Source organism: Ambystoma mexicanum, chromosome 3q (assembly GCF_040938575.1).
Source record: "Ambystoma mexicanum isolate Mex_15411 chromosome 3q, UKY_AmexF1_1, whole genome shotgun sequence".
NCBI classification, from domain to species: Eukaryota; Metazoa; Chordata; class Amphibia; order Caudata; family Ambystomatidae; genus Ambystoma; species Ambystoma mexicanum.
Genome location: NC_090926.1, coordinates 894012432 through 894040109, shown reverse-complemented (window position 1 = coordinate 894040109; position 27678 = coordinate 894012432). Strand labels below are relative to the sequence as shown.

At 43.6% G+C, this 27678-nt stretch overlaps 1 protein-coding gene across 9 annotated transcripts in view; it reads right to left on the bottom strand.

The window, feature by feature from the left end:
- Positions 1-27678, bottom strand: part of HELZ (helicase with zinc finger) — a 2743493-nt gene that overhangs the window by 2082623 nt on the left and 633192 nt on the right. For all 9 annotated transcript variants that reach the window (XM_069655034.1, XM_069655036.1, XM_069655035.1 and 6 more), the window contains 2 exons: positions 19018-19210; positions 17277-17384 (listed from right to left, as the gene is read on the bottom strand). In XM_069655034.1, the coding sequence (XP_069511135.1) occupies positions 17277-17384; positions 19018-19210 (301 nt within the window). The remainder of the gene's footprint in view (positions 1-17276; positions 17385-19017; positions 19211-27678) is intronic.

The following is a 27678-nucleotide window of genomic DNA, read 5'->3' as shown; positions in this document are numbered from 1 at the left end:
ATTATTAAATCAGTTCAGGTTTATTTAATGTAATGTTTGGCTATACATGGGCAGGTGGATGATCGAGAAAAAAGCAAGTGAAGCCCTATTTTATCTTTTTATCTGTAAATTGATGTGTTCCCTCATGTTTCATGTTCGGGTGTTAACACTAGATGCCGATTGGAAACTTATTACAAATTCATTTCTAGAGAACATTACATTTTAAACCCATTCTTCGGCTGCTTTTGGGGAAACTGGACCATACAAAAAAAAAAATAACATTTCATTTTTAAGTCAGAGTGACTTCAAAAAGAATAATTTCCGCTTTGGTTTTCCGCAATGGAAATAATTTATTTTTGAAGTCAGAATGGCTTCAAAAAGAAATGATTTAATCTTGAAATCTGAGCACCTACCCCACCCTAAGCCCTGGAGGCCTCTGGCTTCTCTGCTCTACATCAGAGGATCCAAAGCTGGTTCCTTGCATATGTGCTGGAGAATGGTGGCCAAAGGCCTGCCTGCAGAGGGGGAGCAATGGATTCGGAAAGGACATTTATTTTTGTAAGCAGTGCATGTATATTTTTTTTCTCTTTATTTAGTTTTATTCCACAAACATAAATGAGCATAAAAAATACAATTATACATATCATCTTATCTTACAATATCTGGATAAAACATATACCTAATCAAAACCCATGCTTGAACCCCAATAAATAAGACAACACGATACAAACTTACAAGACACATACACCAACATTCCCCCAACTAAGATATAACCCCACTAACTCTTACAAAACTACCATATCCCAACATATTCACCCTCCCGATTGAGTCTGATTGAGATTTCTCAAAGTGCGAATGTGTTTGCATGTCCATCAACCAGTTCTCAAGTTGTGGCTTTTTCCTAGTTTTCCACACTTTCATGATTTGTTTAACTGCCATCAGTAAAGCCTTATCAATCCAATATGAAGAGGCACAAGAACTTTCACATCTGCCTTCACTTGAAACAGAACTGCCATAAAAGTTCTTGGACATGAAATCCTCTCCACCACATCACTCCTATCCAATATCTCCCTCCAAAAGCCCACCACCCTCCTACATTCCCTAAGCATATGTGACAATGTTCCCCTCATATGATGTCAGCCCCAACAAAGATCATCATCCATCAGACCCCTTGCATACATCCTCTCTGGCATCCAATATACACAACCCAATACCTGTTGGTGAACATTTCGCAAACTCCGATCCATCTTAGCCTTCACTGCCACCTTACGAACACTATCCCATACTTTGACAAATCTCTCTCCAATTCTAACGCCCAGGTCAGGCGCAACTTCTCCCACGGCTCCTTCATGCATCTCTCTATAGGCATTAACTTAATGTGCGTAAACACCACACGAGGCGGAGTGCCAAACATTTCACATATATTGGGTTTACTGTTAATCGGCACACCTAAGATCTGTTGCCTTTCAGTCGACAACTGTGCTAAAGATCTATACCTTCCGTATTCCCTAATACCCAATCTATATTGCTCAACTAGATCAACAAAGGAAACCATTTTCTCATCTTTCCATGCATCCTCAATCTTTAAAATACCCCTACTAACCAAACTATTCCAATTTAACATTTTATTTGTAACCCCGGATTAAGCCAAATGGAAGCTCCTACAAACATAAATCTTGTTTACAACCCACAATCCATTCTACTAAGGCAGTTTTTGTAGCAGTTAACGATTCCAATTCAGCCCCCGAATTTGGCAACTTCCCATAGGAATATAGACAATCTAAAGAAAAGGGTTTAAGTCTCTCTCTTTCCACGCTAAGCCAAAATGGTTCCGTTTTCCTTCCTTCCCTAAAATAATACGGAACCTTCTTGAGTAGAAATCCTCTGATAATTTTCCAACACTGGATATCCAAAACCTCCCTCTCTAACATGGCGAATCATTATAAAGCAAGGAATCCTTGGCTTTTTACCTACCCCCCACAGAAAAATCCATAAATACCATTATCAATACGTTTAAGCTCTTTTTTGGTAAATTTCATCAGAATTATTATTATTTATTAAGTGATTGTATATAATATAAAACCTTCGTTAGAAGCATCAATTTTATAGCATTTACCATAGCCCAAACATTCAAAGTCAGTGGATCCCACTTACATATATCCTTTAGCAAAATCTGTCAGTTTGTCAATATTAAAATCCACCATCCTATGTGTGTCCCTTACAAGATAAATGCCCAAATATTTCACATAAGAATTTGCCCGTTGATAGTCCGGGCTAACAACCTTCTGCTCTTTGGATTAACATTAAGTGGGAAAACCACCATTTTCTCCCAATTGACCTTATACGCAGAAAATGTTCCTACCTCTTCTAATATAAGTTTTATAATTTTTTCCCTCTCAACTGGATTTGCTAACACGATTGTCAACTCATCCGCATACGCAAAACCTTTCACTTCTCCATCTCCCACCCTCCATCCAAGAAAGCCCTGTTCCTGTTTTATGAAAGCTAATAATGGCTCTAGGGCCAAGTTAAACAAAAAGGGTGAAAGTGGGCAACCTTGTCTTGTTCCCCAAAACTGAAATGCTAAAGACAATTCATCCTTGACACATAATTTAGCTGAGATCCCCTACTGTAAAGCTCCAATGGCTTTCAAGAATTGAGGACCAAACCCCATTTGAATCAAGGTATAATTAAAAAACCACAAACTAACACAATCGAAAGCCTTCTCAGCATCTAAAAAAAGTATCTTTTCAGTTTTAGAATTGGATAATCCCAATATGTTTAATAAGGTCCTAATGTTATCATAACCATACCCATCTCCCATGAATCCCACTTGTGAGTAATCTATCAATTCTCCTAAGTATTTAAGTAGCCGAGTGGCCAAAATCTTTGTAAACATTTTAAATCAACATTAAGTAAAGAAATATGCCGGTAATTGTTGCATTTAGTAGCATCTTTTCCTGATTTCGGAATCAAGGTAACTACTGCTTCTAGCATAGAAGGACAAAGAATCCCTCCCGAAAGGAATTGATTACACAAATTACATAGCTCAGGTGCCAAAGTGGTGTTAGAAGATCTAAAAAAATTCCACTGGCAGCCCATCCATTCCCAGAGATATGCCCAAATTGAGTTTGTTAATAGCTGCCCCCAACCTCAAATACAGAGATTGGGAGATTGGTGCATCCAGTGACTCCCTCCCCTCATCAGATAAACAGGGAATTTCTATTTTAGCATTTAAAGGCTTTCCATAGCATTATGAGACTCCACCGAGACCTCCGTTTGCAAAGAAATGATCAGTTTCCCTCTGTATATCCGTTTGTTTCATAAAATATAAACCTTTCAAGCCTGTCTTGCCATTTAATCTTTAAGCTTAATTCTTGTATTATCCACACTTATTTTGTCTCTTATTCTTGGATAAAGCATATTTTCTTTGAAAAACTCCCAACTCCATCTTTAGATCTTTAACCTTCTCCTCTACAGATGTTCTTGCCCTAGAGGTCCAATTTATTAACTCCCCTGTATAGTAGCTTTGAAAGGATCCCATACAACTAAGATAACAGCGGAATCCCTATTCACATTTTTAAAAAATTACAATAGAAGCATTTATAACCTCACACACTTTCTCATCTGTCAAAATGAATGTTTTAAGCCTCCATTTGGTACCATTCGGCCTACACTTAACCCTATTCAATTTCAGCGCCTCTAAAGAGTGGTCCAAAAGACAACGCTCCCCCACATTAACCTCAAGTACATCATCAATCAATCTGAAATAAGAACATAATCAATTCTTGAAGAATCATGAACCGCAGAGTAAAATGAGAATTCTCCATCAGAGGGATGCAACGTCCTCCAAACATCAATCCAATCAAAAGTTTCAATGAAATCCTGAAAAACTTTACTTAGTCTTTGGCCCGTGAATCACCAATCGGATGTTATATCCAATCTGGCATCTAATATACAGTTACAATCACTCCCAATCATAATAGAATCGCCTTTCATACTCCATAGGCTTTTTATCAAATCTGTAAAGAATCCGACCCCTTTAGAGCATGGTCCATATATTGAACCCAGTGTCATTAACCTTCCCTTATGCCTCACATCAGCTAAAATAATAAGACCTTCGTCATACATGTGCACATTTTCTATTGCCATACCCAATCTTTTACGAACTAGAATTCCTTCCCCTCTCGACTTTCCAGAATAACAATTCAGCAAGATTTTATAAATTTAGAACCACTGAAAAGATTCTATGAATGTTCTACCAAATGAGTTTCCTGCAGAAACAAATGTCCACTTTCTCCCTCCATAGTCTTGCCCAAATCTTTTTCCTTTTCTGAGAACAATTTAGTCCTTTCACATTCCATTTAACCACTTTCAAAGACCCCCTCATAAGGCAGTTGTGAAAAACAAAACCCAATCTATCTGTCCTATTTCCATGAAGTCTATACTAAACCTTTGAAGTACCCTTAAATTACCCTTCAATAAAATAATGGTGTGGATTGCCCCATTCTTCACCCCACACAAACACCACAAGACCCACACCACAGAAACACATTAACCCACTTTGTTTGAAAACTGTCCACCTAAGTATGGACCTCTTAATACGATTATATACAAAACTCATAATCTAAATTGTAAACCCAGAAACCTATGCCAATTCAGTTAACTATATATGAATACATCCCTCTAACCCAATCTATACCATTATGAAACATTCTATCCGACATATGTAAATGAAGAGCGAAATCCCCCCATAGAACCTCTATTCTATCACTATAACCAACCCACCCAATCTTCATGAAGTAACATTACTAAAAACAGACTTCTATATAATAAATCTCATTCTAATACTATCCAGAGTTTCAGGAGTATCACTAGTATTCTTTGCACTTCTTTAAATCTTCTACAAGTGCTTCCCAAACTATAAAATCCCACAAACCCTTAAAGCTCTCTGCATATATTTGTATGGCAGCAGATATCAGGGGCAGATTTCAAGACTGCTCATGTCTTGACTCGGTGTATATTTTGTAATGTACGTGTTTGTATATATTATGCAATGTGTTTGAATGAGTGAGGACATGATGTATGGGTGTGTGAGTGAATGGGTACATGTATAAATGAGCAAGTGAATGGTGTGTGAATGTGTGTTTGTGTAAATTTACTTACTGATCTTCATTACTCCTAGGCTCACTCTTCTTCGCCCAAGTACTTGCCTATGAAGCACCTTCCCTCATACACAAGTACTGGGACAAGGAAGAGGCATGTGGAGGTAATGATAGGTAGAGGGGCTGATTTTGGGGGTTATGGAGGAGAGAGGGAGGTAGAGGGGACGTGTGGGAAGGGTGGTGCAGGAGAGAGGTGCAGCAATACATAACGGTCATCAATGATGAGCAGGTATGAAATGTTTTAGTGGCTAGAGTGGCATTTTGGTACAGTCAGTCTAGACATTTCTTACTGTGGTATAACATTTTTACTGGGCATCTATAATAAAGTCAGCATGATAAGTGTTATTACCTGGCTAGACTTGCCTTTGGTGCAGCCAGTCTAGCCTTTCCTTACTGTGGCAAGTCGTATTTTTCTGGGCACCTATGATAAAGTAAGCATGATAAGTGTTATTATGTGGTTAAATTGCCATTTTGGTGCAGCCCATCTAGGCATGTCTTACTGTGGTATCGCATGTTTTACTGTGCATCATCAAGGCTACCGCAAAAATTATAAGTGTTATTATGTGTCTGGCCTACATTGTGCAGCTAGTTCTGACATGTTTTCTTGTTATGGCATTGCATTTTTAATAAGTGGTATTATTATGATGGTATTTATTGAATGCTGACCTAGCTTCGAGAAGCAACAGAGAACTTTACAGAAATATACAACAGAATAGATATACAGCGGTGGTAGAATACAGAGGGGCATAGATTAGGTACAGCTATACAAGGTGGCGGACGGATGGCATCTAGCGAGTCAGGTGGTGCGGCTTGTCATTATGGCCTAGGTGGTGAGGAGGAGAGACTCCTGGAACAGGTGGTTCTAGAGTACTTTCCTGAATTGTGGGGGGCGAGTCTGATGCTGACTGGGAGGAGATTCCATATCTCGAGGCATAGGCAAAGAAGGCTTGTTTTCCTTTTTTGCAGCAGCCGATTTCAAGTCTGCTCATGTCCCGACTTCTGGTGTTCTGCTGTCCGCTGGAGATGCAGAGTTTCTCCGCAAAGTAGCTGGGTGACTTGAGGATGACTGCCTTATAGATGAAGCAGCAAGACGTGAAGCTGATTTGTGCGTGCAGTGGAAGCGGTAAGATAGCTCAGCGGGTTCAGCAATTGCTGCTGAAATCTATGTTCGATATGCAGGGTAGCAGGTTTGAATCCCAGCAAGGCCAACTGAGCCTTTCAATCTTCTGAGGTTGATAAATGAGTGCCAACTTCGTTTGAGAATTGTATGTAAATATGTGCTATCGATAGAGCTTTGGGGAAAAGCGCTATTTATATTACAAATCATCATCATTAATTAATGCTCCCGTTCTTCACTTGGCAAAATGATCATCTCCATTCCAAAAAGTTTACTCACTCTTAAGACAATTAAAGTTTTCACAACCTTCTACTTGGCAAAACAAATAGACTTTCGCTTCATACATCAAGTCAAAAGTATGTGTAAAAGTTATTTTCTCAGAAGACCAATCACTTCTTATATCGCATTTCTTCATAAGCAATACATTAGTCAGGATGGTTGATTCAGAAAGTTATACTTTAGTCAGGATGATTAAACAACAGTTCATCAAAACAGTAGTGACCACCTTCTACCACATTCACAGTACTTCAAATTATCTTCTTCCTGGTGTACTCGCCTGCCAGGATAAAACTACTACTACAACCTGTACTCTGTGGTGAGGCTTGTTTCAAAAGTTCCACACTTAAAGCCCCAATGGGCAAAGTCGAACCAACAATGGCTTCTTGGGCATGTCCTTTCACTTGCAACACAATTGGCTTACAACTTCTTCCACAAGTATACTGTACAAAACGACAATGATTCTCACATTGATCTGTTTTCCATAGGCAATGCAGGTTACAGTACTCTCCCCGTTGCTTCTTTCTACAAGGAGGGCTTTTCTACTGCAGTCTGATTTCTTTCTACACAACCTTGTATTTGGCAATGTTGTTTACAACTGTCTCGCACAGGGTATCTTGTTCTTGGACTGCTACATTCAAATTGCCTTGATGTCACTTTCAGCTTTCTTTGGCTATGGCAATGCAGGTTAGAATGTCCCCTTATTGGATATCTGCCTTTAGTTAAGCTGTATTCATTTTGCTTGATTAATGCCCTTTTTGGCTTTGGCAATGCGTGTTACAATACTCTCCTAGTCAACCACACGGACAACTAATGCTATTCTACTTGGTATGGGATTAATGTCAATTTTACAAGAAATCCACTTGCCCGAGCATTTGCCACAAAATGGGAGTACCACAGATATTTACTTCTCAACACATGCTGGGGGCAGGAGCGTGGGGTAGTATTGGTTCATCAGCCCCTCAACTTTAGGCTGCGACAAACTCTACACAATACACAGGGCACAACGATTACAGTGTCCGCCGAGATTAGTGGATTTAAGGGTTAAGTTTGTTAACTTCAATACCTGGAGCATCGACACAGCTGATTATTAGGTTTGGATTAAAGATGCAAAAATGAACAGAAGGAGAAACAATTTGGGCAGGTGTTTTTATCATACTGGATACTCACTTGAACAGGTCAATACACTATGTGCAGGTTTTGTCTCTAGATCGTCCCAAAGACTCAGTCACCAAGCATTTTGGTGTGGTGGATGTTTTGAGGTCCGGCCACCTGCACTATAAAGGGTTTACATTTTATTCAGCGGTTCATCACTCAGTGTCTAGAAGTGATTTATTTATTATATCAGAAGTGGGAGCTAGATGGGTCATAAATGGTACTACTTTTGCTCATGCTGTATCTGGTCATTCACCGGTTTATGTTAAGTTAGCATCGCATTTCACCAGTTGCAGAATCAAATGCTGGTGATTTCATATCAGAAGCCTTAGACACAATTTTCATACCAGATATACAGAGGGAAACGGATCATTTCTTTGCAAACAGAGGTCTCGGTGGAGTCTCAATGCTATGGGAAGCCTTTAAATGCTTCATGCGGCAACTGGCAGGTCTGTATGTTCAAAGAAACTAGGATTTTACATACCATTAGATTTTATCTAGGCATGCCTGATATTACTACCATTACTATTTTAGAAACTGCTGGGTGGTGAGGATACCCCAGATCAGATGGTTTGTTTGCCGAATTTTATAAGCCTTTATAAGCCAAGTTTTGGCTCTGCTGCTTATTATGCTCCATCAGGATGCAAAAGTGTCTGAGGAATTGCACACCACAATGCAAGAGGAAATCATAACACTGTTATAGAAACCTGATAAAAATCCTACCCAATGTCCCTCATACATGACTATATTGCTTATAAACAAAACCACCAAAATTCTTGCAGATCAATTCCCCCTTCTGATGCAGTTATATTTGATGTCTGTCCATTCAGGATGTATACCAAGTGGATAAATCACATATCATGCAAGGTGAATTCTTTAGCTTTTACATTTATTACAGCCGTAGCTTCAGGTGATGGCAGTTCTACTGGATTTTGAAAAGGCCTTAGACTGTTTGCTGCATTGCAGAGATTGGGTCTGTATTTCTGTATTACTTTCTAGAATTTGCTTACTGTGCACTAGACCAACAGCCAGGGCAAACATGAACACTCCCTTTCAAATGTGGGTCAGGTTTGTCCCTTTTCTCCGTTACTATGTGCTCCAGTCATAGAATCATTGGCTGCGCTGCTCAGGGATGTTCATTTCCATATAGAGCTACAACTGTACTCGCATGAATTGGTTTTATCACTATATGCCAATGATATGCTGTGGTTTCTCACAATCAGATTAGTAACCCAAGAAAGCATTTCATAATAGATGACATCACAAGATTTGGTATATGCTCCAGTTTATGCATTAAAATTACCAACTAGGTTGTATTCTCTCTCTAAAAGTGTAGTTAGACAGGAGGATCCTTTTGGTTTCTTGTGGCAATGTAATTACCTTAAATATCTGTGGCATTAGATTTCAGAAGGATTAGATACCCTTTTTCACAGAAACGCTGCAGGCATTTTGGTGCCCTTATGGTGGCTATTTCAAGATGCAGAGATTTGCCTCTGTCACCGTTTGGTAAGATCGCATCAAAATTGTGGAACTTTCTAAGTTCATCTATTTATGTATCAACGTGATAACTTTGCTTTTTTAAGCTACTGAGGAGCACTCTTTTGGAGCGAATCTGGGCCAGACAACCGGCATGGATCAGTTGGTCCAACCTTATAGCACCCTCAAAAATTGACAGACTGCAATGTCAGATTTTGAAAGTTATTATCTAGTGGCACAGGCACATGTTCTGTCATAACGGTACTCCCACGTTCCAGACAGACCGAATGTATCAAAAAGTTACTACAGTCCCATCATTACCTAGATCTGTTGACCTTGGGAATATGTTGTGCAGGCATGGAGGCACTAATACGGTTGTGCTTGCAGTCATTGCGCTTGGGATTTACTGGCTCACAGAAGAGGAACAGGAAGGAGGCATTTTGGGCTGCTTCAGGAAAATAATGTGCCTGGCTTAGCAATATCCTCAGAGTTTATTTTTGAGTTCCATGTTTAAATTGAAATATGCACAACTTGGACTTTTTTCTTTTCCAAAGTAAACTTCATTTCACACAGACTTTAAGACAAAGGGAGGCATATCACATTGAAGAATGCTTCGAGAGATTTGTTTCCATCTTTTCGGGAACATCCCCAGATTTTTCAATTACTACACAACACTATTGTGATTTGTGGTAGGGGAAACTGCTTTCTGCGTTCTGTCATAATGCTGCAAATGAAATACACAGATTATGTCACAGTAAGATAAACAAGTTACTTACCAACTGGTAACGTTCTTTCGGCAATGTTCCAACGTATTCCTCATCTTAGATGTATTCCATCCAGCTTTGCTGCACTTCGGAAATTTTTTCGGCAGAGGGCGCCGTGCGTCGATGTCGTCGAGTCGATGGTCCCTCGAAGGCCTCCGTCGAGGGTGACGTCATCGGGTGTATAAGTAGCACACGCGGCGCCCGTTGGTCTCAGTTCTGTTTTTCCCCCTTTTTTTGCCTGTGATCTTGTACTGTGTAGATTGTGCCGGCAGACCGGTATCAGCCTTGCGAGATTTGAGATGGCAATAACCCAGAAAAATCTACAGAGGGGTAGGTTGGGAGGGCGATGAGGAATACGTTGGAGGAACATCCAATCGAAAGAACGTTCCCAGTTGGTAAGTAACTTGCTCTTCGAGTGGATTGGTTCCTCCAACGTATTCCTCATCTTAGACTCCCAAAGCAGTATTTTGTTACTTTCTCTGGAGGAGGGTTCAGATTTTTTTTTTTCAAGGCCTTTAAATGGCGGAATAAAGCACTGGTTTTCCAAATGTCAGCTCCCTAGACTGGGAAGCATCCAGGCTATAGAATTTTGAGAAGGTGTGAAGTGAAGACCAAGTTGCTGCTTCGCAAATGGACCTTATTGGGACACCTCTTTGAAGGGCCGTGGAAGAGGCGATGCCTCTGGTGGAATGAGCCCTCAACCCTTCTGGTGGGTCTTTTTGTGCTAGTCTGTAGCATTCTGAAATGCAAAGTACAATCCAGCGTGAAATTGCCTGTTTTGTTACCGATTGACCCAGTTTCCTTCCTGTGTAGCCTATAAACAACTGGTTGTCCACTCTAAGACTAGAAAGTCTAGAGATGTAAAAGCTTAAAGCTCTTTTTTGGATCCAGTCTGTGTAATCTTTATTCCTCCTTATAGGTGGAGGATAGAAAGAGGGTGAAACAATTTTCTGACCTAAATGAAAATCAGATATTACTTTTGGTAAAAATGATGGTTTAACCCTCAATACAATCCTGTCCTTATGGAACACAGTATAGGGTGGCCCAGAAACAGTGCCTGCAATTCGCTCACTCTTCTTGCCAATGTTAGAGTAACTAAAAAGGCCATTTTCCATGTTAGTAATATTAATGGACACGTGTGCAAAGGCTCAAAAGGGGCACACATTAAGAATTTTAGGACTAAATTTAGATCCCAAATCGGTACTTGAAATGGGTGAGGAGGAAACACATTAGTGAGACCTTTTAAGAATTGTGTTATCAAAAGGAATTTTGAAGTAGAAGCATTCTTCCGATGAGCTCTTGAAAATGGAAAGTGCTGCAAGGTAACCTTTTATTGTTCTGATATTCAGACCTCTATGTGCCAGGGTCAGAAGTAAAGATGGTACTTCCGGAATAGAACATAGAAAAGGATCGACATTCTTTTCCCTGCAGCAGTTTTTTCCAGTGGCAACGGTATAGAGACTTTGTTGCTGGCCTTCTTGCCGAAAGCAACACCTCCATAACATCATCTGGAAGGTTCCAATCCCTGTATCTCAGCCTTTCAGATACCAAGCATGAAGGTTGAGTGTTCTGACCTCTGGGTGGAGAACCTGACCTTCCATTTGAGAGAGAAGGTTCTCTCTCTGAGGAAGACGTACTGGAGGACAGATGGACATATCTAGAAGGTCCAAATACCACGTTCTCCTGGCCCAATCCAGGGCAATTAGGATCATGCGGTTCCCAAAGCGTCTCATTCTCCTGATGACCTGAGTAATGACGGGAATCGGAGGGAACGTGTACAATAGTGGGAAATTCCAATCCACCACAAACGCGTCCCCCAGGGCTCCTCTTGGGGGAAATTCCCTTGAGCAATACCTTTCGCATTTTCGGTTGGTACTGGTTGCGAATAGGTCTACCTGAGGGGTTCCCCAAAGGGCGAAGATCTCTTGAATGACTTCCTGAGCCAGTTCCCATTCGTGGGACACCGTGCTCTGCCTACTCAGAGCATCTGCCGTCATATTCTCTTCCCCGGCTAGATGAATTGCCGTTAAAGAGATTCCCTCCTGAATCGCCCAATACCAGAGCTGCATTGCCTCTCTGCACAGGGGTAGTGACCCCACACCTCTTGTTTAGGTAGTGCATGGCCACTGTGTTGTCCGTCATTATCAGGACATTCTTTCCCCTGACAGATGGCAGGAAGGCCTTCAGCGCTAGTCTGATTGCCCTCAGCTCTAAAAGGTTGATATGTAGTTTGGACTCCGATGGAGACCAACGACCGTTCAGTGTCAAATCGTTGGCATGAGCTCCCCACCCCAGGAGTGAGGCGTCCGTCACTACTGTGATATCCAGCCATGGTTGCCAAAAAGGTTCTCCTTTTAAGATTTTCTCTGTACAGGTACACCATAGAAGGTCTTGTCTGACCTTGTACGGAAACTGAAGAAGATCCGTCATTTGACCCGAGAACTGGGACCACTGAGTCTTTAGGGCCCATTGAAGGGATCTCATCCTCAAGCGTGCCTCTAGCACCAGAAAGATGCAGGATGCCATGAGGCCGAGCAACCTTAAAAAGTCGTAAGCCTTGAGATTTTGGGCATTTTGGAATTTGGAAACCATCTGAAGAATGTCTTGAGCCCTTGTCTTGGGAGGCGAGCTCTTTCCCAAGGATGTGTCTAGTACAGCTCCTATGTACTGAAGCTGTTGGGAAGGGGTCATTTGAGACTTCTTGAAATTGAGGGAGAAGCCCAGTTTGTGGAGGAAGTAGCAGGTGACTTTCAGATGATCCAGTGCTTGCTCGGCAGAGCGCAATCTGATCAACCAATCGTCCAGGTAGGGATAGACATGAATCCCCCATCTCCTGAGGTGCGCTGCCACCACTACCATTAACTTGAAGACCCTTGGGGTGGAGGTCAACCCGAATGGCAGGACTCGAAACTGATAGTGAGTCGCCAACTACGAACCTCAGGTATTTTTTTGTTTGAGATGAATCGGCACATGAAAATAAGCATCCTGGAGGTCCAATGACCCCAACCAGTCCTGGAGTTGAAGGGCCTGAAGGATCTGAGAAAGGGTAACCATCTTGAATTTGTCTTTCCTGAGGAACTTGTTTAAGTCCAAGATGGGTCTCAGTCCTCTGTCCTTTTTGGGGATAAAAAATACGGGGAGTACCATCCCTTGTTCCTCTCCGCTGCAGGTACTGGTTCTATAGCACCTTTCTCCAGCAGGGTTAGAACTTCCTGCTGTAGGAGCGTGTTTGAACCGGGTGTCTCCCTGGTGGATTGCTTTGAGGTTGCTTTAGAAAAGGAAGGCAGTAGCCTTGGGCTATTAATTCTAGAGCACAAACATCTGAAGTAATGGCTTGCCATTCTTGCAGATGCTGCGACAGCCTGCCTCCTACAGGTGTTTTGTGGTGCAATTCCTCAAAGTGGTTTTGTGACGGATGTTGCAGCCGCTAATGGCAAAGAGGCTGCAACTGGAGCTGGCTTAGCACATTTTCCTCGTCCACCACGAGTGGCCTTTCTTTGGCCCCTTTGACTGGCCATTCGTCTCGTCTTTCCATATGAGGTGTAATAACGAAAGGATCGTCCCCTCCATGATTGCCCTTGCGCACGAAAAGGCTAAGGTTGCCCAATAGCAGCTCCTAAAGATTTGGCCGCTGCTTTTGTGGTCTGCAACCTCTCAAGGCTCTCGTCAGCTTTGTTGCCAAAAAGGTGAGACCCGTCAAAAGGCATGTACAGAAGGCGGTTCTGTACGTCCGGTGCACAACCGGATTTCCGTAACCACGCAAACCTGCGCATTACCGTGCTAGTGCCCATGGACCTGCTTACACTATCCGCAGTGTCCAATCCAGATTGAAGGGATTCCTGCATGGCCTCCTTTCCATCTCTAACGATGGCTAGGAAACCTTCCCTTTCTTCCCCTTCTGGTATGTGCTCCGCCGCCATTGCAAGGCACTCCCACAGAGTGTACGAAAATTTTGCCAAGGCACATGTGGAGTTGGCAGATTTTAATGCCATGCACCCGGCTGAAAATACCTTCCGTGCCCAACCATCCACACGCTTATCGTCCCTGTCTGGAGGGATAGACGGGTACGCAAGTTTGTTGGAAGCTGTGGCTGCCTGTATGACTAGACTCTCGGGAGTTGGATGTTTTGACAGATAGCCGGGGTCGCTACTGGCTGGGCGGTATTTTGATGCGAGGGACTTATTTACCGGAGGAATAGAATCCGGAGTTTCCCAATTCTTGGCCACCCTGTTTTGTAAGGCTACATGAAAAGGTAGTACTGGGTCTTCAGTGGGACCATGGTCCAATATGTCCGTTAAATCGTCTTGGATGAATTGGGCTGGTGGTTTAGCCCATCCCAAGTAATCTACCACCTTGGTCATTAACTGACGGTAAGATGGACTGGCATGCTCTCCTGGTTCTGGTCTACCAAAGTCATTCTCAGGAGAAGTGTCAATGCCACTTGCATTATGTAAAGACTCCACCAAATCCCTCATTCTGCTTTCCTCTGAGATCAAGCATTCTGGGACATTTGGGGTGCCATATTCCAATCCAAAAGGTACATTTTCCTCCTCGGATCTCTCCTGTTCCTCAAAAATTGAGGTCAAAGATTTGAAAAACTCCTTCCTAGGGAGAGGCTTGAAAACCTTCTCTGGGAGAGGAGGAGGAAGAGATGTAGTACCAGGCTCTGAAGAAATTACATGTTTTGTAACTTTCTCCTTCTCTTTTTCTGCCTGCCCTGGCTTGGTTGGAGCCTTTGGCGCCAAGGGTTTCGGCGTTGACGTCGATAAAGGCGTCGACGACATAGTGGTCGTCGACAGGGTCTGCTTCGAGGGCGTCGAGGCAGTCTTCGACGATTTTCCCTTCGAGGTGTGACAGGTCTCGGACAGCGTCGGTGTTATGCTTGATTCAAAATGGCACGGGCGCGCAATGCATTCTGGGAGCGCTTGGAGCCATGTTGGATATTTACTTCACACCGCAGTGAAAGGCTGCACACATTTTGCTGAAGTGTTAGATTCACAGTGCTGAGACAAACATGCTTTTCCAAAACCTGGTATGCAGTCAAGGCCATTTCTGCTGGGAAAGTTAACGTTGTTATGGCTTGCTACTGTTCTCCATGGAGCGTGTTTCTTAGAGCAGGGAGGCCCTACGCTCCTTGGGGGGAGCTCTCGATTGACCCAGCTGGCAACCGACGGCTGTTCCTCAACTCCGCAGTTTCAATTTCCAGAATGTTCGAGAATTAACTCCCCATTGTGGAGTGTCTATATATGCGGAAACCCGGAGGGGGTCAGGTGAGACTTCAGCCAGGGAAGGACGCTCCGTCTGGCCTTCATGTGAGCTGTGGCACTCTCGGCCTGGCTGTCCCTGTGGTCTTCCAGCCACTTCTGGACGAGATGAGGAATTATATTATGCTCACAGTGATGTATTTCTTTTTGACTTCTTTACTTCTTCTGTCATCTATGTCCATATTAGTTTCATGAGTTATTTCTATGTACTTGTAATCTTTGAATAAATAGGCGCAAAGACCTGATTATCTTCTAAAGAGTGCGCGGCTGTGAGTTATTGTGTCTATTTATGGGTTGAAGTATTTGCTCTATAATTGCATTGGTGATTTATGGTTGTTCCGTGCACTTTTCAGGGGAGAGCAATACAGTCGGTGACCTCGAGCGGTCGACTCGAGCGTTTATCGCTCAGCGTCCTGGAAGGTTCCCTATCCTTCCTTTTACGATCACCCGGGCTTGAGGGCGCGCGAGTGTCGGAGATCCCGGCCGGCTTCCGAAGAAGGCGCGGACCGAGGCTTCGCCTTCTCAAACACCTCCATCATTTTGACCCTGAATGCTTCCCACTCTTCGGAAGACGAATGTTTCGTGAGGCATTTCATTTTTTTCGGAGACTCGTCCGACGACGAGGTGGAGGGAGACCTGTGGTGTTGTTTATTCGATTTTTTGGACGAAGACGACGAGGGGTGAGAATCGCTTCGGAATCTCGATCGTTGCCTTTCGCGTCTAGGAGATTTCCACTCATGGGGTCTCGACTCGACAGTAGAGGCTTTTCGATCCTTCCGACCTACCTGTAGCTTTCCTCTCCTTTCTCGCAAGGCCTTCCCCGTCATCGCCTGACACTTCGAACAGGCCTCCATTTCGTGGCCTTCTCCGAGGCACCACAAACACTCGCGGTGCGGGACCGTGATTGACATTTTTGAGCCGCACGACTTGCATTTCTTGAAACTCGATCTCGGGGTCGTGGTCGGTGTCGATGACGAGGACATATTTCTTTCTTGTTTATATATATATTCTTTCACAGAACTCAAGGCGTGCCGAATGCCCGAAGCAACGTAACTGCGGAAAAACGGAACTGAGGTAAACGGACGCCGCGCGTGCTACTTATACACCCGATGACGTCACCCTTGACGGAGGCCTGGAATACATCTAAGATGAGGAATACTTTGGAGGACACAATCTACTCAAAGGACATGTTTACAGTGTGGTTATGCTGTAAGAGAAGCAAACACTGTTTAATATTTTCTCCTTCCTGGCTTTCTGCTTTTTTGATGCATCCCTTCAAGAGAGGCACGAATACTTTGTGCCCCTGCAACATTGGCACAAAAACATTAAGATTCAGTGTCCCATATCAGGCTAACTGACGTCCTCTTGCCCATAGATAAACACAAGGGTCAGAGGCAAAACATCTAAGATGGTAAGGTAGGCTTTGCTGTTAGATAATCACAGCATAGTTCCTGTGCCAACGAGATACATGAATCCTTCACATCTAGTTAACTAACATACTCTACACTGGACTATCCAAGACAAAAACAGATACAGTATTAAAGTGGGCCCAAATATGGAAAAGCACAACACCTAAGTTAGAATCGCTCCACTCTTTATCAATGAATAAAGAAAATAAATTAAAAGTGAAGTGCACCATGCAAGCTAATCTGCTAGTGTGCACGGTAACACAGAAATAAAACTGCAAAAGCTTCAAGTGCCAGGCCCCATGTTTTGCAACATACTCTATGAAAATAGGAGTACATATCAAAATCAAAAGGAAAGTTAAAAAGAAAATATGAAAAAAGCACAAGGATCTAAGAACTGCCCCTCAGGAAAGCATTATACACGGTTCAGCTGGTCCAATTAAATTAAGTGGCAAGCAGCATGTGTGTCCTATCAAGGACATCCAAATTCATCACCTACACTGTCAAAATGTGCTCTAATGTTTTTACGAAATGACAAAGTACATACAATCGCAAAAAAAAAAATACAATCACAAAATACACCTTCACTGGTCATGTAGTAGAGAAATTGGATTCAAATATTAATAATATTGCATCGGTGAAAGGTTGTGAGATGTTAATGTTGAACACCATACCTTACACATGAGAGTAAACACCCACGTTTGATGAGACTTTTTGTTGGTAACAGTGATAGACAGTTCAGGTTCGTGTTCTATTCGAACTCCTTCTACATATTCACTAAGCTGCAGAAAAAGCAAAAATATACTTCAATATAAAAACAGACATCTGAATTATTACGCATAAAATATGTTATTGAAATCGATTAAGAGGAGTATCCAATTGTTCTCCTTTAGTAAAAGTAAATTTTGTAGCAGTCAAAGTTAAACAATTGTTAGGTAAGAATGAGTGCAGTCCGACTGGTGTGGGACTACACAAGACTTCCCTTGGTATTAGGTAACCCACGTTTTAATATAGCCTGTACTACACAAGTTGGTACTGTGACTGAGAAGCCAGGCTTATCTTAAGAAGGGTAATGCGAGTTGTAGAATAAAATCAGTAAAAACAAGTATCCAATTAAAGACTTACACAGTTATATAATACATTTATACACAGATATTTAAAGCATTCTTTAAAAAAGCAGTAATTAGCTGTAACATTAATCCCAAGTTAGGATTCAATTCAAAAAGTGAATAAAGCAGGCGAGTAATTAATGTATGTTCCAGCACACGGAGGTGACTTCAGTATAGCATTTAAAAATACTATCACCTTTGCAATATTGCGGTTAGGGTTAGATCAGAACAGACTGATAGGTTATAAGAAGAGAGAGGGAAAAAGAGAGAGAGGAGGGGGAAGAGAGAGAGGAGGGGGGGAGAGAGGGGGGAGAGAGAACCGAGAGAACGAGAGAGAGAGAGAGAGCACGAGAGAGCACGAGGTCTTCCCTGTCAATTAGAAAACTGGGTCAGCAGGTCCAACGTGGTGCTGCTGGCATCGTCTCGTCTTCTGCTTCGGATGTTGTCCTCCAGTGGTCGACTCTGCTCTTAGTGCCATAAACCTTGCTTTTTATGCAAGTTTGCATTCATTCACAGCCCTAGACTGTCAATCACTGCTGGGTGGCTGTCCTCCAGAACAGCCAGCCGGCCAATTGGAACTGGTTTCACTCAGGCACACCTCGAGACAAAAAACAGGGAAGTTTCGGGACCCTTCCTCACTTCCTGCCCTTCCAGACAGACTGGAGCCTGGGCGGGTTTCAGGGCTGAAGCCCGCCAAAGGCAAAATACAGAAAGAACTCAAACCTGATGCAAACAACAGAGTAAAATCCCAGAAGACACTAACAAGAAAAGAAACCAATGCCACCAGCCATTCAAGTGAGTTAGTGTAACAAAATGTTACATGAGGAATGGGTTAAAGGAATTACTATGTAAACCCCCAGCACTCTACATAGGGTGATGTGTGCTAAACCCATAAAGTAAAAGTAAGACAGGGGTCATTTTACAATTCTTGGGAACATTAGTTCACCCAAGAAAATGTAGTTAAACATTAAGAGAAGTCCAAGGGACTTCTCACTGGCACTGCACAAAAGGTGCTGTGTGTCAATGCAAAAGCAGATGTCTATGGAATTTTACCAGACTCCATAAAACAGTAAGGAATATAGAAAATCCTAGTCCGGAAACCCCATGAGTGAGTGAAAAAAAGGTCCCACTCACCCAGGAGTAAAAATTAAAAAGCCCCGAGTCCAGCAAAAGAGCTGGTGGTCTCGAAGGTTAAACGGAATTGGCACAGAAATGAACATCCTCCCTAAAAAACATGATACAATGTTCAGACTTATTTTTCTTCTTGGGTGGGATTAGGTTATATGATTGCATGAACAAAACTCACCACTTTCTCAGGGGATAATGAATTCATCCATTTCTCAATCATGTTTTCCATGTAACTACCCGAACACTTTTCATTCTGTTGCTTTAGTTTCATCAAACGGGAGGCATACCGTTTTTGCCATTCTTCAAGTTCTTCCTGGGAATGTGCTGAAGTACACTGAGCACCATACCTGCAGATCCCTTGTTCCAAAAACCTACAAAACAAATGTTACCATGTGTTAAAATGAGGAAAAAATCTTTTTTTACTTCTGCAATAACATTCTCTAAAGAGGCAATCGCATAGAATTTGGTAAACTACAAATTACCTATGAGAAAATGTTCTACTAAGGTGCTTATGATTCAACACTAGCTGAAAAAGGTAGCAGTGACAACTCTCTGGCAATCACTAGTGAGACTACATCAAGTTGTGTTTCGAAGGGAAACATCTAAGGAGGAATTAACAGTGTGTTCTCTTACTACAAGGAGGAGGAACAAATGGATCTCTAAAGGATTAACAGAATTTTTTAATTAATCAAATTATGACTGGCTCCCCGATGAACAAAATGTAACAAAACAAATAAACTACACAGAACATCATCAAATATTCAGATTGACACACCTAAAACTTAATTTCCAAACTCTTTGCTGTATAGTACATGAATATATCAGTGAAGCTGAAACACACAAAACATCACAAGAAAAGAAATAGTTCTGATATAACAGCAAACTCCACAGAAGTGCATCTACACAGTTCCTAGGTACGGATTACTTTGACTTACTGGAACCAAAAAACAAATGGAAGAAAACATGAGAAATATGACCTATATGCTGCATACACATATGTGGGTGCACATACAATGGTAGCTTGTTTATGATTTTAATGAAGATAAATATGATAGCGAACTAGAATTACCTACAAATAAATGTGTCCTTTTGTATCATAGGCTCTTCATTATTAATCATAACACATTATTAGAATATCATACCATGCCCTTCATGGAGGACATAGAATATCAAAGGATTCTTCATCACTTACAGTGAAACTACAGTCCACTAACCGAGAACTTGCAGATGAAACTAAATCATTAAAGAAAGGTACCCAGACCAACTAAGGTGTCAAACTAAAGAAATTGAACAGAGAAGCTTCACTCACATTGGACTAAGCAGAGTGAGAGCAGATATTCCCCATACAAGGTATGATCAGACAATCATGAAGATGCTCTGCAAATGTGAGCATCAACGCTTTCTTCTAATCGTGAATGATGTACGACAAGACATCTTGTGTAAAGATGCAAGGCCTGTGTTAACAGGGTATCAGGTAATATCCCCACCAATCATATCGCCATATGGGATACATTACTCACCGTAATCGTATTTCTGATGCTTGTATCTGCTTAGATTCACATGCTGTGCATAGGTCGACATTTAGTGGTAGCTGAGTATTACAGTTTGTTTTTCGAAACTCGAAAAGGGCCGAATTAGGGCGTGCCAGTAATACTATCCCAAGTGTGACGTCCACTGTACCCATGATCGCTCACGCGTGTAGGACCCTCAGATTGTATTTTTTCTGACATGAGGTAGCATGAGGAGTAGCGCGAGTACAGAGTATCCAAGCAGATAAGATAGATAAGACTACAAGAATCCATGCGCCTTCTCTCAGAGGGGAGGAAGGGCGGGCGCATGTGAATCTAAGCAGATACAAGCATCAGAAATACGATTACGGTGAGTAATGTATCCCCTCTGAGGCTTGTGGAATCTGCTTAGATCACATGCTGTGCATAGATTAGCGAGCAGTGTTAGAAGAAGGAGGTGGGATGTGAGAAGGGTCATGAGCGAACAAATATCTTCGAACCGCTTGTCCCACTTGAGTATCTGTCTTGGAATGAGTGTCAATGCACTAGTGCCGAATAAAGGCGTAAATAGAGCTCTATGTAGCTGCTTTGCAAATCGGTGTCAAGGGGTACAGTTGCAATGAAAGCCAGAGTGGCCACAGTACCTCTTGTAGACTGGGCCCTTGGCGTAAAAGGCAGTGTTTTATCTGAAAGGGAGTAACACAGTTGGATACATCTGACCATCCATTTAGAGATGGCACCTTTAGAGACGCGATCTCCTTCTCTGCCTAGAGCTACGGAGACGAACAGTTGATCTGTCTTTCTTAGCGGTCTGGTCTTGTCCGCGTAGTAGAGGACCGCTCTCTTCTCATTTAGTGTGTGAAGTTTCACCTCAGCAGAGCTTTTGGGTTCTTGGAAGAAGGCCGGTAGCTCAATTGGCTGGTTAACATGGAATTTTCAAATGAACTTAAGTGGAAACCTGCGTAAAACCAGTTTATCCTTATCAACAGTAAAGAAAGGATCCTGCACTGACAGAGCTTGAATTTCACTGACCCTTCTTATGGATGTAATGGCTACTAAGAAGGTAGTTTTATAAGTCAGGTGCTTTAGACTAGATTTATGCATGGGTTCAAAGGGAGGTCTCATGAGTTTAGCAAGCACCACATTAAGGTCCCAACCTGGTGGTGGGTTAGAAATTGGAGGGTGGAGTCTCTTTACCCCTTCCATAAAGGCCTTGACAACTGGCACTTTCCACCATGACACCTTGTTATGGGAGGTGGTGTAGGCTGACAGCGCCGCCAGATGTACCTTGAGTGAATTAAATACTGCATCCAGTAGGTGGAGCATATAGGTGACAACATTGGAAGGAGTACAGGCAATTGGGTTGATTAGTTTATTCTGGCACCAAATAACAATTCTTTTCCATTTATCAAAATAACAGTGCCTGGTGTTAGGTTTTCTTGACTCTTAAGATATCCATACATCTTTGGGGTAAATTGAGATGGCCGAACTCTAGGACTTCAGCAGCCATGCTGCCAAGCTCATCGAGTTGGGTTGAGGATGCACGGTCTGTCCTTCGTGCTGGGAGAGAAGTTTGTACCAGCACGCGAATCTGATGGGGTCGCACGCCGCCAGTTTGCGTTGGTGTGGAAACCATGGTTGTCTCGCCCACATAGGAGCAACTAGGATGAGCATCATCAATTCCCTGTGTATCTTGTTGACCACCTTCCTCATCAGAAGGGTTGGTGGAAAAGCATAGGCAAACATCCCTGACCAATTCATCCATAGAGCGTTCCCCTTGGAGCCTGGCTGGGGGAACCTGGATGCAAAGTCTGGGCATTGTCTGTTTTCGCCTGTGGCAAATAGGTCTATAATAGGGAAACCCCACTGAGAGATGAGACCTTCTACAATTTCTTCGTGTAGTCGCCATTCGTGTTCCTCTGGGAGGGGATCTCTGCTCAGAGCGTCTGCTAGTGAATTGAGATCCGCTGGTACATGTTGTGATGACAGGTAAATGTTCCGTCTGAGTGCCCGTTTCCAAATTTTCTGGGCACGGTTGGACAGATTTGCCAAAAGAGTGCCCCCTTGTTTAAGTAAAACATCGTCGTTGTGCTGTCCGTTAGGATCAGCACTGACAGGTTGGATAGGAGGGTTCGAATGCCCGAAGCGCTCTGAAGACTGCCAGAAGTTCTAGCAGATTGATGCGATTCTGAGCCACTGTGTGAGACCAGAGACCCTGAGCTGTGTGGTGAAGGTGGTGAGCTCCCCACCCTGCCAGGGATGCGTCTGTTGTGATGACGGCTTGTATTTCTGGATCGTAAAAGAGTTTCCCCTTTGTTAGATTCTCTCTTGTCCACCAGCGAAGACTTTGTACTAGTGTTGGCAAAACGACCACTAGATAGTCCCACTGACCACTTGCCCGAGACCACCATTTCGTCAAACATTCCTGCATGGGTCGCAGGCGCGCGTGGGGAACCAGGTAAATGCAAGATGCCATCATGCCTAGCAAATACATCGCTTTGCGTACCCTTATCTGGCGACCGGACTGAAAGAGGAATTTGCAGCAAAAGATTTCGAATTCTTTCCTCTGATGGAAAGGCCAACCCCTCTTGGGTGTCTAGGACAGCTCCAAGGAACTATTTTGAGGTGCTTGGCACCAGGCTTGATTTTTTCTCATTGATCGAGAAGCCCAATTGGAAGAGGTTGTTTGTTCTTTGAACGTTGGATCTGCAAATTACGGGGGTTTCCTCTGATGAGCCAGTCGTCCAGGTAAGGGTACACCGGGATTACCTCCCTGTGTAGATGCGCCGCACCACCGCCAGTACCTTGGTGAATACCCTTGGAGCCGAGGCTATTCCGAAGGGCAGCACCTTGAACTGGTAGTGCTGGCTGTCTAACTTGAAACGCAAGAATCTTCTGTGCGGTGGGAACATGGAAATATGAAAATAGGCATCTTTCATATCTAATCCCCTCTTTTTAGTAGGGGGATTACTTCCTGGAGTGTAGTCATGCGGAATTTTTGTGGCTTCACATACTTGCAGGGCGCAAGTCTAATACTGGGTGCATCGTTAGATTTTTTTTGGCACAAGGAAGTAGGTTGAATAGATAACCTTGTTTACCTGGTTTCCCGGGACGAGTTCTATTGCATCCATTGCAAGAACAATGACAATCTCCTCGAGGAGGATTCTTTGGTGCTCCAAGGAGTGTAGTTTCTGTTTTGGAGGATGGTTGCGGGGGCGTTCTAGTAGCTCTATACAGTATCCCGCGGAACTTGTGGACAGCACCCATCTGTCCGAAGTGATCCCTTCCCATGCGTGGGTGAAGATGGAAATGCGCCTCCTACTGGGGGTGCATGGGAAGGAACCCGGAGCGGAATGTCACTGATGTTTATTGGGTGGCGTAGTGCCTCTACCTGGGCTGCCCTTCCCTTACCGCGGCCCCTGAGTTGACCTCTACCTTGGGTAGCCTGGGACTGATTGTTGTTCCATGAGGTTCCTTGACCCAGATAGTAATTGGTCCCTCTTTGGGATTATTATAGCCCCTTTGACCTGAGGGCTTATTTGTCAGTTGACCGAGGGACTTTAAGGTTTCGTATTCGTCCTTAGCCGTCTTCAGTGCTTCCTCCACTGCTTTCCCAAATAGGACGTTTGGTTCTACCGGCATGTATATGAGGGTGGCTTGGGTCTCGGGCTTACCCGATTGTCTTAGCCAAGCATGGCGTAGTCTCCCTGCATTATCTGCTGCATTGATGTTTGCCTTAAGAATGCATCCAGACACTGATCTTCCATCTGATGCAATTTGGGCCAACTGGCTCTTTAGAGGTTCGGGTGCAGAGGCAATGAGGGCAGCTATCTGCCCCCATTGGTGGCAGTTGTAGCTTGCTAACAGAGTGGTAGTGTTGGCAATGCGTGCTTGGTATGCTGACGTGGATGCCACCTTCCTCCCCACAGCATATATTCTTTTGCTTTCTTTGTCAGGGGGTGCTTCAGAAGAAGCTAGTGGTGTTCCCACCCTCTTTCTGGTGGTTATTACCACCAATGTGTCAGGTTTTAACTGACCCCTATGGATCGGAGGGAGCGGCCCTAAATAATTTTTCTACTTGTGGATTAACCGCCCAAGTAAAATTAGGGATTACCAGAGAAGGGTCGATTCTACGCTGTATTGATTTTAAAATGGGGATAGTTTGAGCAATGGATTTCCTGTCCCCTGCAAAATCTCTCTTCTTGGACACCCCGTTTGTCAATATGAACATGGGCTGCTGCTTTAGCTAATACCTCATTAAGTAAAGGTTGATTATCAACCGGTGAGTCATTCACTGGGGGATCTTTGGGAATAGGGGAGTCAAGATTATAGGCCTCCGTCTTCCTCTTCCTGGACCTCAGCATCCCCATAGTAATCGACCCCTGGCTGGTCCTCCATCATCTGTATTTCTGACTCCCCACCATAAGGTTGGTAAGGCTGAATTATAGAAGGGTCTGAAATCAAACCCTGAACTGGAGTCTCAGAACAGAGCCTCTTAGTTGGAGGTTGAGGGTCTTTGGATCCCGAAGTGGCAGAGGTAGCTGGTGTACTATGATAGCTATGAAAGTAATTTGGGTCTTTTTCGTAGAAATCTACAAAAAAAAAAAAAAAAAAAAAAGTACATCCTCCTCATTACTCTAGCAATGTCCTCTGAGTTCCATTGCTTGGAACTGGGGGTAACCCTCTCCTGCTGCGTTTCCTCACCCATGTATATATCCTTAGGAGGGAGTGGGAGGAGCAGTCTTTTCCTTGGTGACACGGTCAGGGACCTTGGATTTATCTTTGTTTTTCCTTTTGAAACTGATGTTTGAGGCTTTTTTATGTTGTTTTTCCCCCTTTCCCATGAGTAGAGGAATGTTTCCCTGAACCGTTAGGGTTTTCTGAATGTTTCACCGCTTGGCATCGAGATTCGGAGGTGGTGTCACGAGATTCGGGAGTCTTGGAAGTGGGGCGTTGAATCTCGGAAGCAGACGTCGAACGTACTACAGAAGTAGATGTCGAGCGTGCTACTTGGGGAAGAGGTCGGATTAGTCTGACGACCGGGCCTCAATGACTTTTGGTAATGTGGCACCTTTAGCAACCGTGGACGGTTGCTGTTTGTCATGAGGCGACCGTGACCTGAAATTCCCAGAGAACACTGAATTGGCGGACTGCTCTCTTGATGCCTTCTTTTGCCGATCGCTCGACATACGTGTGGAATCTCGGCTGGGGTTAGTGCGTTTGGTGGAAGAGGTGTGTGTTGCGCTCTTGCCACCAGGTGTTGTCCCCATAACTGAACCGCCGCTGCCATCGCTGAAGGAACTCACTGCGTCCACGGCCTCCAACTGCCTGGCGTAGTGGGCCCAGCGCTTCGTCGAGCGGTCCTTGAATGTCTTGGCCTTGAAGATCTTACAAGCTTTACAATTAGCCTCGGGGGGGGGTGTCTGTGTGTCTGTGTGTCTGTGTGTCTGTGTGTCTGTGTGTCTGTGTCCCACCCTCCCTACTTGCAGAGGCCTTCCGAGGCCCAAAGTCTGTCGGGTAGTCTCGACGGCTGTTCTTTCTCTGTCTCAAATCACCGACGTAGGGTTGGAAATTTTGTAATCAAAGACAAATGACTAAAGCCAAGGTGCTTCTGACAAGTATGACAGAAAAAAACAATCTGAGGGTCCTACACGCATGAGGGATCATGGGTATTACTGGCATGCCCTAGTTCCACGCCCCTTTGAGTTTCGAAAAACAAATGAATATTCTGAAGCTTCCACTACATGTCGGCCTATGCTCAGCACGTGATCTAAGCAGATTCAACAAGCCTCAGAAATGTGTATATATATGGCTGTGGGGTAAGGCCATAGGCGATATTAGTGGGGATCATTTTTGGGGGTTATTGGGACCGGGGGTTGCGTGGATGTCCCCACTCCATTAAAAAAATTATGGGGGTTGCAGGGGTGGCCCCCGCAGGTTTCATGGCTAAATATTGCTGCAAAAATATGGCGCTATTCTTGGATGGCGATAGTTTTGCAGGGATATTAACACATGGAACTGTCAACAGGGTCATGCTGCAAAATTATTCATTTAAATATTCTAATTACATTTCTTCTATGCAAAATATATAGGTGGGGGAGCAAGAAAATGGTCCAATTGACCAGGATATCCGAGTCCACTCTGAATAAGAAGGGGATCAAGAGAGGATAAGACACTGATGCACTGTAATTGACAAAGAATATTGTGCACAAGATTGAAAGAGAAAAAATACAAGTGATGTAGACACTGGCAAGATGAATAGGACAGAACAACTGAAATGTGCAGGGAAATGTTCATAAGACCGTAGGTTAGTCTATGTTCCCTGTGTAAAGACCATCAAGTGAATGTAGGAAATCTTGATAGTTCAAATCACAAAGTTACTTACAGTTTCTGGGTTTGCTCTCCTGCTCCCGAGAGCACTTTATTATGAAGCACAATCTAGGAGTGTCAAATGATGACCACAGTTGTGAATGCACGTTTAGGGTGTTGTAATTGCCACCCGCCATGTCATAATCATGCTAAACTAGTCTCCTGTCATCCTCCACCATGACGGGAGGTTCAGAATACCCCCCCCCCCCTTAGTACTTGACATTTGGGGGAGCATTCTGGTCAGCAGTTGCTGGCTCCACACTTGTAGACAAGTGTGTTTAGTGTCACTGGCGGATTCGTCAGTCTCATCCAGTCCGGTTACAGGTACTACCAGCAAGCTGCACTCTCACTCATGTTTCAGGGGTTTGGGCTTGTCTAGCTCGTATGCCCAAGTTACACAGGTCTTCCATAATTTGCTTACTGTGATGAATCCATGTAGTTTGTCACCTCTCCCCCAAGGGAGAGTCTCCCCCTTTGGCACTAGAGAGTTGAGCCCAAAATGCTTACCACCCCCCTAAGGGACAAGGCAAGCAGGATCCCTCTGGAGGCAACTCCCGCTTAGGGGATAGAAAACTCCCCAGTGAAGGAAATAAGTCACCCCCACACCACCCCAGACAGTAACACCATCTTTGGATACATAAGAACTAAAGTGTGTCGAAACCCTTTCACCCTTGTAATGGTTAGCTCGACTTCTGATTCAAACTTCATTCAGCCCATGTGGTAAATAGGAGGGAGACGGAAAGGACGGGCTCTGGAAGGTTTGTCCAATAAGACGCTAAACACAACAGAGCATCTGCGAAGCCCGCAGAGTTTAAGAATGTTACAGAGTGCAAATGGGATGGGGGCAACAGGAAAGGGCACACAAGACAAGGAGATCTGCACCGCAGTGTGAGCCTGGCAAGTCCAGCCAAACCTCGCAGATGGTGAACTAGAAACATCCAGTCCCACACCAGGAGCAAAAG